Source organism: Eurypyga helias, unplaced genomic scaffold, assembly GCF_000690775.1.
Source record: "Eurypyga helias isolate BGI_N326 unplaced genomic scaffold, ASM69077v1 scaffold23262, whole genome shotgun sequence".
Classification (NCBI taxonomy): Eukaryota; Metazoa; Chordata; class Aves; order Eurypygiformes; family Eurypygidae; genus Eurypyga; species Eurypyga helias.
Window position 1 is genome coordinate 59,551 of NW_010238225.1, and position 13,182 is coordinate 72,732.

The 13,182-nt window shown below is 42.5% G+C and overlaps 1 protein-coding gene across 1 annotated transcript in view; it reads right to left on the reverse strand.

Moving 5' to 3' along the window:
* The window catches only part of SEC31B (SEC31 homolog B (S. cerevisiae)), a 30,825-nt gene extending 18,044 nt beyond the window's left edge, over positions 1 to 12,781 (reverse strand). Inside the window, 10 exon segments of the mRNA XM_010147790.1 lie at positions 534 to 764; positions 1,535 to 1,687; positions 3,655 to 3,816; positions 5,794 to 5,893; positions 6,126 to 6,268; positions 6,395 to 6,535; positions 7,605 to 7,700; positions 8,499 to 8,694; positions 9,494 to 9,617; positions 12,692 to 12,781. Coding sequence (XP_010146092.1) covers positions 534 to 764; positions 1,535 to 1,687; positions 3,655 to 3,816; positions 5,794 to 5,893; positions 6,126 to 6,268; positions 6,395 to 6,535; positions 7,605 to 7,700; positions 8,499 to 8,694; positions 9,494 to 9,617; positions 12,692 to 12,770 — 1,425 coding nt within the window. The 5' untranslated portion in view covers positions 12,771 to 12,781.
* Between the last annotated feature and the right edge of the window lie 401 nt (positions 12,782 to 13,182).

Here is a 13,182-nt window from a genome sequence, read left to right on the forward strand (position 1 = left end):
ATGGGAAGGATCCCAATATTTTGCCCCCCTGACACTGTCAGCCTTTGAGTATCTGTAAACTACTACCAAGGCTGAGCCCAGCCACTCCTCATTACTGAACTCATTCATATTACCAAATTGTCAACAAAACCATTGTTCTGTGTAGGGCTACAGCCAATCCTCATGCCAACACAGCTCTCCCCCTTATTACTGGAGAATCTTATTGCCCATTTGGACTTTGCCTTGCGAAAGCTCCACAAGTAGCAGGCAGATAGAGCTTGGCAGTGGGTTGAGATAAGAAAATCCTGTTTAGCACCTTGACAGTAAGTCCAAACGAGTCCACTGAAAAGACAATTCCTACTGAAAAATAAAGACAACCTCCAAGACCTCAACTGCAAAAACTTTTGTTCAGACAAGTAACAAACGGGACTACTCAGTTCCATTTTGTATCTTAAAGAACAGGAATATGAAGGGCTAGAGTGGACCATAAGGAACACATTCCACCCCAGGACTGTGTAAGAACTGACCCCTGTGCTTCACCACAGCCATCCTACCTTCAAGAAGTTCCAAAGGTTCTCATCAAATGGCAACTTGGCTGTCTGGATCTTGCCCTGGCAGTAATCAAGGAGGTTCCCTGACTGCAAGGCCATCTGCAGTTCTCTGGATCGGAGGAGGAATTCGGTTTCAGTAGTGACTTGACTGATGAATACCTGGTGTGGGCGAGTCTGCTGCATTTGCTGTCCAGAAGCTTTGGTAAGACCAAATGTAACCAGTTTTCCTCCAAACTGAGAAAGACAGAGTGAGACACAGTAAGCATTCTTATAACCGATGGTAAAAGCAACTCACTCAGCTCCTCATTGAGCAAGGCAGACTCAAGCTCCAGCTGTGATAATAAGGAACCCAAACAGTTTAATGTGTATTGATGGTAGGGACACTGAGGGAGTTCACATCACAAGCTCTTTAGCTGATAACCATGACACTTGTGTATATGCTATCAGACCTAGCTAATTGCAAATGCTAGAGAGGCACAGCGGAAAAAGTACAATTTAGAACTTAGTACAATTTAGAACAATTTAGAACAATTTAGAATCTTCTGACATGGAAAGGCAGGCTGCAATGATAAAAACTATCAGCAAATGGCAGGCACTAGAGAGGCAGAGAAAAAGTCAAGCCACAGGCTAAAAGAACAATTCAGCTTTTTGATTTAGGAGCAAAGAGGTGAAGAAAATTAAAAACCTGGATAGGAAGGAGAAAGACAGCGGAGAATGGGAATGCATGCCACAGCCTATAAGGAGAGCTCTTAGGAGTCTTCCTGAGCTTTGTTAAATCCTACTTATAACCTCCCATCCTCTGCTACAGGACTCTCTCTTCTTGGTAATATATCTCAATGTTGAGCAAAAGACCTCTGCTTCATGGGACACCACACTGCACCTTAAAAAGGCATTAAAAACAACCAGCAACGGGAAGATAAAGGTTTCTCTAGCAAAATAAAATTATTGTCTCACAAGAGGACACATCTAGTGCATTTTAAGCTAAGGATGCTCCATTCACTTACTGCAAATGAAACCCCCACAGGTCTGCGAATCCACTTGGGTGGCTTTTTTAATGGTGGAATCAAGGTGGTCTGAGCTACTTGCTCTGGCACCTGCAGAGGAGGAAGGATCTGTCCTGTGCCAAAGGGATCCAGGTTGTTGAAGGAGGAAGAGATCTAGTATCAGATGGAGAAACAAATGATGTAATTAAATTCCTCTCTGTACAGAGTAAGCACAAAAACCTATTGCTTAGTAATTAGTTATTTTCTTCACTGATGAAGAAAGAGGCTATTACAGCACCTCTTCTTGGAATACCACCAAGCCCCTATGTGAGAGAAATGGTATTTCCAAACACTTCCAAAAGTTATTTCTCAAGAAAGCTTCACCTTGAGAGATTTTCAAGTAATTTTCTCCTTAGCAAGATGAGAATTCCCTAACAAACACTGCTTGGCCTAGCACCCAGCTCATAAACACTGGAGTTACAAAATTACTTGTTTTATGCAAGACAGTGACAACATATGGTCAAAAGTTGTCCAACTTATTACTTGCTGTGCTCACGAAGGAATGCTGACCCCCTTTCTATTGCTGTGGTCTTTCCAATGGGCTAGTTTCAAGGGCTGTCTCAAGATTTTATAGTTTATATAAGGCTGGTGAAATAATGTCTCTAGACTTTCTTGCCTAGACAAGAGAGTGTCAAAAGTGGCCTCTGATCCGATTTCTGACATTTAGGAAGTCAGTGAGCATACATACAAGGCTGTTCACAAGCCTTCTTAATTTTTAGCATTGTTGGCATAGATTTATTGTTTGCTAAAGATAATCCTGTTCAAGTTTGACTGGGCCATAGGGCATAGCTCCAAAACACAGCTGACCAGTATACCTGAAAGGAAGCAACATAAGGCTGATCAAGCCAATGTTGCCAAACAAAGAATCACACACAAGACCTACATATTTTGCCTTTCAAGTCTTTCTTGAGGGGAAACCAGTTCCAAAGAAAGATCATTTCCTGGAAAAACAACTTATACCTAACAGATCAATCACGCTAATCCTTCAAAAACTAAATACATGCTACCAGGGTACTAGTAACATCAACCACCAGCTCTTCAACAGTTTCTGTCCTGATACCATGGAATCCAGAGGAAAGAGACCTCTTGGTCACGAACTTCCTGCCTCTATAATTGTCCTATCTTCTCCTATTGGTGTTCTTACTTCTTATTCTGTTTATCTAGGAGTTATTGTACCCTAGTGTTCTCCAATTTTGAACAGTGGAAGTGCGGCACATGCACATGAAGAATGCACAGAAAGAAAATTCTCCATGGGTTAAATAAATCCTTAGTTTCCTACAGCTGTTGCTCCATGAAGTATTTTCTGTCTCTTGCAAATCCTATGAAACTAAACTCAGTGAGCTGTAAATTACTATATAAATAACACTTAAGCCAGCTAATATGTGTTCTCTTAAAACGTGTATTGTAAGGTGTTTGTTGGCTGGGAGAGAGGGCGGGAATTAAAAGACTAGACACCAGATTAAAATTAAAATTTTAGACAGTACTGACATTTTATCTGTTCAGAGTTTGCCCACCTATTCACTGGTTAAGGTAAGGGATTTTAGTATCAAAATATTAACATGCTCCAAGTTATAGTCAATTGCCTTGAGGAAAAACACTAATGGTGGCTTGTAAGCTGCTTTTTTGGAATTCTCTTCTGAACTAATAAAGAATAATGTATTGTGTTAATTAGTATCTGTATTTAATTTTAATCTAATGAGAAGATGAGCTTGTTGCTCTAACACATGTGCTGCTTTATTTTTAGTCTAGTAGTAACAACCATAAAACATATATAACATCAAAATTACACTTGATCTTGGTTCTGTTTACACACTTCCATGAATTTTACAATAAATACAGAAACACCTTTAAGAGGCAGTATAGTCCCTTTGGACTTAATATATCCTTGGTGGATATTAAAATCCCCACACAGATTGTGTGGGGTTCTTGTGGTTCCCACACCATACAGCTATACGTCCAGGTGGGTGGGACAGACCGCATCGTTTAAAAATCATACTGTTACACGTGTGCTGTTAATGCTCTTGGGATTCAGGTGAGTAACTGCCGATCTGTCAAGCCAAAACATGCTCACAGGACTTTACCTTGTCAGCCTGTGTCTTCTGCTGAGCTTCTAAATTCCCACCCATAACAGAATAAACGTTGATCCACCCATCAAAAGTGGCAGCAGAGAAGACTGAAGGATTCCTAGGACACCACTGGACATCAAAGCACCACTGACTCTGAATGGGCAACTCGTAAACCACCTGTCACAGAAAGACAGAAGGCAGAAGCACAACACAACAGTCCCTTGCTTTCCCCAGATGACTTGCCCACAGCATGTGTGTCACACTCCAGCTCCCTATCACCATTGTATACAAGTATCTTATTTTTGCTTCTCCAAGAATGCATTTGCAACCGAGTTACATCACATTGAGCCCAAACATCAGAAAGCCACAGAAAGCTGCAGTACAATAGGATTCTGATTGTAGAACAAAATCAAAATGCAACAAGTCAGCTTTGCTCTGCTTTCTAAGTGCTACTGTATCAGAGTACTAGATTATTGTTACACCTGCTGTTAACCAAAGGAGACACACCAGAAAGCAATGCAAGGAGGAGAAGCCAAAATGCAGGAAGGGGTTTAAGAGCAAGAACATGTAAACAGAAAGAATAGTCCGGACTAACAAATTTGACAAGGAAAATAAAAGCCTACAGAAGAAAGTAGAACAACAAAGGAGTTGTAATAGCTGCAGATGAACTATGAAGGATATTACAGACAATGTGTTTCTGGTCCAGCACTCAAAAATCCGAAGTTCAATTCGTGGCCCAGTCACAGACTTCCTGTCTGATACTCGGCAACTCACTAACACAACCTTGACTTTGAACTTCCAGTTTGCAAAATGAAGAAGTTTCCTTTATGCCTTACAGGCGCAAAGCACAGAGAATCACAGCTTCCTTCTCTGTGGGATCATGATTTGTATTTTCTGTTCCCAGGTACAAAACCTTGCGTTTCCTTAAGTTAAAATCTAGATTGCTAAATTTAAAAATAAAACCAAAACAAACCCCCCAAGAACCCCAAATATACCCCCAAGAAATGAAACAAACCCTTTCCCCTAACCTACCAGACCAGCCATTCTGTGTAACTGTACTGTCCTTACTACTGAAAACCTTCCCAACATTTGTATCACCAGAAAATTTTCTGTTCATTGGTACCAAGTCAAGAGCAGCCCCCTAATTATAGTTTATACATAAATATCTAACTTGAATTTGGACTCTGCAAGTCTACAGCACCATGCATAAAGACGACCCAGCTGCAGTAAATTTTTTATTTTAATTTTTCCAGTAAAAAAATGCTTGTAAAAATCAGACATCAGGAACATTTCAGAGTCTGATTCTCTTCTAACCACCAGACATCTGTACAGCATGAGCATCAAACCCCATGAATCCACAACAGCAGCATTTCATGCATTTTATGAAAATGGATTAATTTTTTCCATGCCTCCGAGGCAAAGGTGGCCTGCTAGATGAAATTTTCCTATGAAATTAATCCAGCCTGGGGCTCCCAGCTGGCCTTTGTTCAGTGCCGTTAGAGTACTTTCCAATGTTATCATTAAGATCAACTGTATGAATTATGTTCAAAGTTAAAAATTCAGTTTTATCCAGAAATTCAGCATTGAATGAGTAGGTGTGCAGAATTTTTTTTTTTTTTTTTTTTTTTTACAGAGTCCTATTTCAATTCAGGTGATGCCTAAATATTTCAAAGATGGTAGTTTTGAGACACTTGACTAGATAAGCACATACATGTGAAAGCACTCTACTGTGACTAAAGTTTATACATATATTTAATTACATTCTTCCCCTCTCAATGACCCCAACAAATGCTTCTCATTCTCCTCCAAGTTTCCCCCAAAAAAACTTACTAGTAGGAGAAGGAAGAAGAAGCAGCAAATGGACAGAGATAACACCACATGTGTGAACATAGCAAGAGTAATCATAATTAGCTGAAACTATGTTTTAGTTAAAGCTTTCTTCCCGCTATGATATCTGGACACATATATATCAGAGAAAATCTCTGCCTGTATGTTGTTTTCAGTCTGGATATGGACAATGCTCTCATTGCAGAAGACATACTGGAGGAAATTACATTGGCACTCCACAGGGGCACAGAGACGGGACACACACCCATAGCATAGCACACAACTTTATAAAGCAGACCACGTGTACTTATAGCTGTGGTTATGTACCTCCCCCATACTTGGGTTCCAGCACAAGATCCGGTTGTCTTTGCCGCTACTCAACAGCAGTTCAGGGTCAGCCTGGCACCAAGAGACAGAGAGAACTCCCCTAAAATAGTTCAGAAAGAAATCGGTCATATTTCATACCCAGTCCACCCTCCCACCCGGTCACCACGAAACAACATGCGCCAGCACTTAAGCTCAGAAATGCCAGTCCTCATCTCTACCCTCGACCCAATTCACCTGTGAAACAAAGCTGGCCCAGCAAAAAAATCATAGTTCTCAGCCCAGTGTCCCAGCTGGAGATCCTTGAAAAGGCAACACAACAAGCAGGCCCTCACCTCGTGTGCCCTTCCAGCTGGCTCAGAGGAGAGGTAGCAAAACGTAAGTCCCATATTTGGATCACTGGCAAGCGGTCATCCTCAGAAGAAAGGACCAGCTGGGTTGCAACTTCTGGATGCCAGGCCATTCCTGAGCAATGCATCTACCAATAAAAATAGCAGAACCAGTCCCAACATCTCCCACAGTAAAAACACTCACTCCCAAGAGCCTGTGCCACAGCTCTGCAGTCACATGTGGCATGTTGTAAGCTAGTTAGCCCTCCACTCACTCTGTTGCTGTGGTCACTGACTTTGATGATAGGCTCATTCTTTCTGAGGTCCCAAACCACAGCCTTGCCACTGGGGTGCGCAGAGGACAGGATATGCTGCACCTGCCGATTCCAGGATACCACACTGATGTCTTCATGAGGCTGCCAAGATAGGAAAGGCCACATATTCATTATCCCCATGTTGAGGAAACACTCATCACAGGATTCTGTCACTAGCCTAACTATGGATTTGATGATATATAGATTCCTCTCTTCAATCACATACCAACTGGAAATATAAGCAGCACTGACCAGAAAGACTGGGAAGCATGGCAAATCCTTTACTCAGAGTACAATGGACAGTTAAATTCTGTGGGGGAATGTCACCTGGAAAAGCACTCCTGCATTTTGGGAGCAGGTAGTGGATTCTGCATAGCCAAATGGGTTATAAATCAGTCCAGAAAGAACTGAAGCTGAGAGAACATAGACGCTTCTACCCCAACTCCTGGGACAAACTTAAACGAAAGATGACCTTGTGCAACATTTCAGGAGTGCAGTGAGATGGAAAACGATGAAGCATTGAAAGCTAACTGTCGGTACCATATCTACTGCAGAAGACAGGCAAGGAAACAAATGGGAGACTTATTGCAGAAAAAACTTGGCCTGTTTTTAGGCAAGTTTACTATGATTTTTCCTCTTTTAGGATTTGATTGCCCTGAATTATGTTAATCAGCATCAGAAGTTTCTTCCTCTTCGAACTCAGGAAACATTATCTGGGAGTAGTAGCCAAGATGCATTAAATGGATCACTGGCTCTGCTAGGGATATTACTTTCATGAGATATGAAAAGCTTCTAGCTGAAGCCTGAAATAAATTCACTCCTCAGAGAAGGTCCAATAAACCTTCTTAATCCATCACACATGCCCCAGCTGGATCACAAGATAACCTGGTCAGTTACTTGATTCAAATCTACAAAGAGCTTACCCATCCATGAACAGTGCATCCTTCCAGAACTTGTCAGCCTACTTCCCCTCCCTTTACAACACTCTTTCCACCTCCCCAGAATGAAGCTGATCAGTCATTTCTGATTCACCTTTCTCCTGACAGACATCAAGGTCACCCACCCCTTCACAGATCTGACTAGACCAGGATGACTCCACACACACATCTTTTTGTCTTGCCTACCAAGATATAAAACTGCAGGAGTATTGCCCAGAGGAAAACTCGTTTACCTGTGATTTAGCCCCTGGAGTCATAGGCACACTGAAGTTATTTAAGTCCCAGATGAAAATTTCAGAATCATTGGCTCCAGAAGCCAAGAGGTTACTCTGTAGAGAAAAGAAAAGCTCACCTGAGTTTCCTGCTCACAGGAAAAGAGGATGGATTTCTTAAAAATAAATGTAAGCAAAAACCTTAAAATCTCCCCAAGTCAGCTGAGAGCTGCATTTCACAGCCACTGGTAAGCAGAAAGATATTAACCGGGTTACAAACCAAGCACATCTCTGGCCTCTGTGCCTTCAGCTCTGCCATGGTGCCAACACGTTTGAAATCTGCCTAGCAAGCTAGATGTGCAGGCGGCTGCTGTTACACATCATGAAACACTGCCACAGGCCTGGAAGCCACTGTCTCTGGCCAGTTGAGCCTCTGCCCTGCACCCCAGCACCAAGGACATTTGTTCTGAGAAGATGCAGGCTTGCCACAAGGGTCTGGAGACAACTTTCAATTTGCCTTTGTGCTACCATGAGAACTTGTGTTCTATTTGCTACTTGCTCATGTTGCAGACCCTTCAAGTGCGATCAGAGCCCCACTGAATTAAACACCAACTGAACAAATGAAAAAAAGGAGTTCTGGTCTCACATGGGTAATGGTCTAACATGTAACAGCATTAAAAGAGATATTTCTACAGAAAGGTAAGAGCCTTGAGCAAGGTCATGAGGGAATTCAGTGGCAAAGCTGTGAAGAGAACCCAAATATGAGTCCTAAGCCAGGCCTGTGTCACAACTCTCATACCTCTCTCAAGTTTAAAACTGCTCCTTCAGTTTCTAACTCACTATACACAAGGGAAAAACTTTTTTTAATAAGGAGATTAACTTTCCTTCGCTTGTAAGTATCTTAAAGTTGCATACCTGGAAAGGGTTGAAGTCAAGAGCTCGAACAGGACCTGAATGCTTCTCTGTCTGTCCAATTACAGGCTCACTCTTTGAAGCCAAGATGCAGGGCACACTGTACATTGTCAGTACGCCATTATCCCCTCCACCAATGATCACTCCAGAGGACTCCGGAGAACCATTTCCAAAGTTACCCCAAATCAGCTTATGAAACCTAAAAAGAAGAAAATAAAAGCTGGTATAGGCCACAATATTTGGTAGAAGTCAAGACACCCTCTGCATTAGCAAAACCCACATCCATGTCCTAACCTATTAAACACAACCATCAGTCTGCACCTTAAATAACCATTTCTCTTTTAAGAATTTCCCTTTTAAGAGGACTGTGGCTCTTGCATGCAAAAAAAGAAATTAGTTTCCTGCCAAACACTTTTAAAGGGAATTTCCAAAGTAAGAGCTTGTCTCTTTTGTTTGTTTAAAATATTTAGGAACCCATATGTGATCTGGTGGGTGAAATCCACTCACCTACACTACATAGAAAATCAGATTAGAGGACTATGTGCCTTCCCTTTCAGAGCTGCCATATGAAAAATATGTTTATACCCTTTAAAGTCTGCTAGCTGGAAATCAAGGCTGTGTTTTACAGTGGGTGCAAATGTCACCCACACTGATGAGCCTAAGAAATCACCTTGACTTAAAAAGCTGGAAGATAAGGTTCCCTCTTCCTCTATCTCTTTATTGCAAATCATTAGCCCCAGCAAATTCACATGACACAGAATGACTCTACTGACTGACTATTATATAAGTCCTTTCAGATTTCTCCAATGGTCCAGCTGCTCCACTTTTACACCCAGCATGATTTGTGTCAACAAAAATCTTTAATTCTTGAAGACAGAGGTCAACTGATCCAAAATATCACTTTATACCCCCCAAAACATGATCTTCTCCTCTCATTTCTTGTATCAGAAAAGTCCTTTTCAGTTCCACTGATTGATACCTCTATGAGCCTCTAGTACCTGTTTGAGGCAGGAAGTGTTCCTTTCTGCTTCATGTCCAGGGAGGGATCCCTGAAGTCAACCTCAAATATTTCCAAGGTGGCATTTGTACTGAAGGATGCATCCAGTTGCTGGGCAGATGTTCCTAGCAGGAGTACAAAGGCAACACAAGTGGCCACTTTTCTCAAGAGCACAAGACACAAGAAAGAGCAAGGAGCTGGAAAACTGTTCTTCAGTCAACCCAACCGTTCAAAGAGAGGGCATGTCTGAACACCTCAGAAAAAGGAACCCGCAATTATGACAAATATTTTGAAGGAAATTAGGACTTCTTCAAGCAATTCTGGGGACCAGGGTCACTGCTGCGCAAGTAGCTCGCTTTCTCTCGGGATAGATCTAACTCACATACCCTCTTCCAAGCAGCCACAGCTTCTGGTATTAACTTCTTATCTCGATTACAAATGCTGTCGGCATCATGAAACACATCTACAAATACAATCCCAAATACTTCTATATATTGCTCCTCAACCATGACCAGATGTCTTGGTCACACCTGAACTTCTTCAACCTTAGCCAACAAAACATGCCCCAATGGCCCACAGAGCTAACAGTCACAGTGATGGCTTCCGTCCTTCTCCCTAGCTTACAGAATAAAAACTAAAAATTGATTTAACATTACCAAGTGGGACACTGCCAAGCAAAGAGTCACCCAGTTACCACAGGGATGCTTTGTAACTGCCTAGGGCATGGAAAGTGCCCAAGAGACTACTGTAAAAGCAGTACAAATTATGAAACTATGCACTTTCTGATCTAAAGTAGATGGAAGCCAAGACCTTTGGTCCAACCAAAACTCTGGCCTTATTAAAGAAACAAAAAATAGACTATATACCCCAAAAATGGTAATGTTACTTTTAAGGCAACAGTTAAACTTTTGCCACTTTCTTTTGATAGCCATTCCTGAAAAAAAAATCCCCACAGTATGGCAGTGCTGCACTGCCAGAACTGAATAGTCATGTTCAGCGGACAATTGTGGTGGGTTGACCCTGGCTGGAGGCCAGGTGCCCACCTAAGCTGCTCTGTCACTCCCCTCCTCAGCTGGGCAGGGGAGAAAAGATATACCAAAAGGCTCACAGGTCAAGATAAGGGCAGGGAGAGATCACTCACCCATTACCATCACAGGGAAAACAGACTCGACTTGGGGAAATCAGCTTAATTAATTATCATTCAAATCAGAGTAAGATAATGAAAAATAAAACGTAAATATTAAATACTTTCCTCCCACCCCTCCCCTCTTCCCAGGCTCAGCTTTGTTCCCCATTTCTCTACCTCCTCCCCACCAGCAGTGCAGGGGGACAGGGAATGGGGGCTGCGGTCAGTCCATCACACATTGTCTCTGCTGCTCCTTCCTCCTCAGGGGGAAGACTCCCTACACTCTGCCCTTGCTCCAGCGTGGGGTCCCTCCCACAGGAGACAGTCCTCCATGAACTTCTCCAATGTAAGTCCTTCACACGGGCTGCAGTTCTTCAGTGTATGTCCCTTCCACAGGGTGCAGTCCTTCAGGAGCAGTCTGCTCCAGCCTGGGCTTTCCACAGGGTCACAAGTCCTGACACTGCTCCAGCGTGAGCTCCTCTCTCCATGGGTCCACAGCTCCTGCTAGGAGCCTGCTCCAGCGTGGGCTTCCCATGAGGTCACAGCATCCCTCAAGCATCTCCCTGCTCCAGCATGGGGTCCTCTAAGGGCTGCAGGTGGATCTCTGCTCCACTGTGATGCTCCATGGCTGCAGGGCACAGCCGGCCTCACCCTGGGCTGCACCATGGGCTGCCGGGGAACTCTGCTTCAGCACCTGGAGCACCTCCTTCCTCACTGACCTGGGGGTCTGCAGAGTTGTTTCTCTCGCATCTTCTCACTCCTCAATCCGGCTGCAATTGTCCTGGGGCTTTTTCCCCTCTTTCTTAAACATGTTAACCCGGAGGATAACCACCATCACTGAAGGAATCATAAAATCTTTTAGGTTGTAAAAAACTTCAAGATCATCAAGTACAACCATTAACCTAGCACTGCTAATACCACCACAAAACCATGTCCCTAAGCACCACATCTACATGTCTTTTAAATACCCCCAGGGATGTTGACTCTATCCCACCTCCCTGGGCAGCCTGTTCCAATCTCTGACAACCCTTTCTGTGAAGAAATTTTTCCTAATATTTTTTCTCCCCTGGTGCAACTTGAGGCCATTTCCTCATGTCCTATCACTAGTTGCTTGGGAGAAGAAACCAACACCCACCTCTCTGCACCCTCCTTTCAGGCAGTTGTAGAAAGCGATAAGGTCTTCCCTGAGCCTCCTCTTCTCCAGGCTGAACACCCCCAGTTCCCTCAGCTTCTCCTCACAGGACTTGTGCTCCAGACCCTTCACCAGCTCTGTTGCCCTTCTCTGGACACACTGCAGCACCTCGGCCGCTCAGCCTTGGCCAGCAGCAGATCTGTCCTGGAGCTGATTGGCATTGGCTCTAATGGACATATGGGAAGTTTCTTGCACAAAGAAGCCCCCCACTGCCAAAACCTTCTCACGCAAATCCAGTACAACAACCCAAGCTGTCAGTTCCATACAGGCAGTAAACTCGCCTACTGCCAACTCAGTGAACAGGCTGACTTGGTGTTTCAGGAAATAAAATTACTATTAAAAATAGTGAGTAATGGATAACATCAACAAAATGAAAAATTAAGGTTTAACAGAAGTATTAAAAACTGAATGTTAACCAAAACAGAGAACTGTAGGCAGAAGAGGTTTCTATCATTTGACTGTCAAGCCACGTGATAATGGCTGAAGACTAACAAAAGTAAAAGTGAGCTTAAATGAACATGAGTAGAATTAACTCTTTTTTCCCCTCAAACACACGAAGTATGTAACTTCATTTTGTTTTATTTTTCATAGCAAGCAGGTGGTGGAGTTCATACAGACTTAATTAGAAGTTAGATCAAAAAATCCACTTATTTACCCTTTGAAAAATGACTGCTCTTTCAGGTGTCAAAGTTGGGCATAAAAGTAATCACCTACTGGTCACTTTTTTTAAAAATAAAGGCTGTAATGTTCTCAGTATATTGCTTGTAAGTTTTCCAGAGATTATTAAGGTGAGAATTGTTGAAAAATAAAACCAAAACAAGTCTACATAAAATGCCTATGTGACTCATACTTTAATATTCACAAACTGTGAAGAACTTTACCTGTTGCTAGATAAATGGGGTGGTGGTTTGCTGGACTCCATGCCTGGACAGCTGTTCGCTCAATTTCCTTTAGCTTCATTTTTTAGGCTCTAGAAGAAATTTCACACAGTGGTTAGAATAGCCAGATAAAGTCAACATGAAAATAATCACACCAGTAACAAAATATCCCCCTCACCAAGATACCAGGAGAACAAATTGCTCTCAACAGAGAGAAGTTACTTGCTACTTCCTGAGGTAGTGAATATAGTTTTACTGGAATTCATTACGGTATTTTAGAATTCATAAAAAACCCCACAGTCCCAGCTGTCTGACCCCAGATTTTCCTTCATATATAGCTCTCTCTTTCATACACCCCAATTACAGGAGATTTTCAGAAAAAGGAAGGAGATCTAAGTTAAACAGCATACTCAAGTCTTCAGTCCAGGATGGTTTAAATCAGCTGCAAAAATTAATTTCAACAAATGTATTTGCAAAGCACGAGTTGCTCTCTC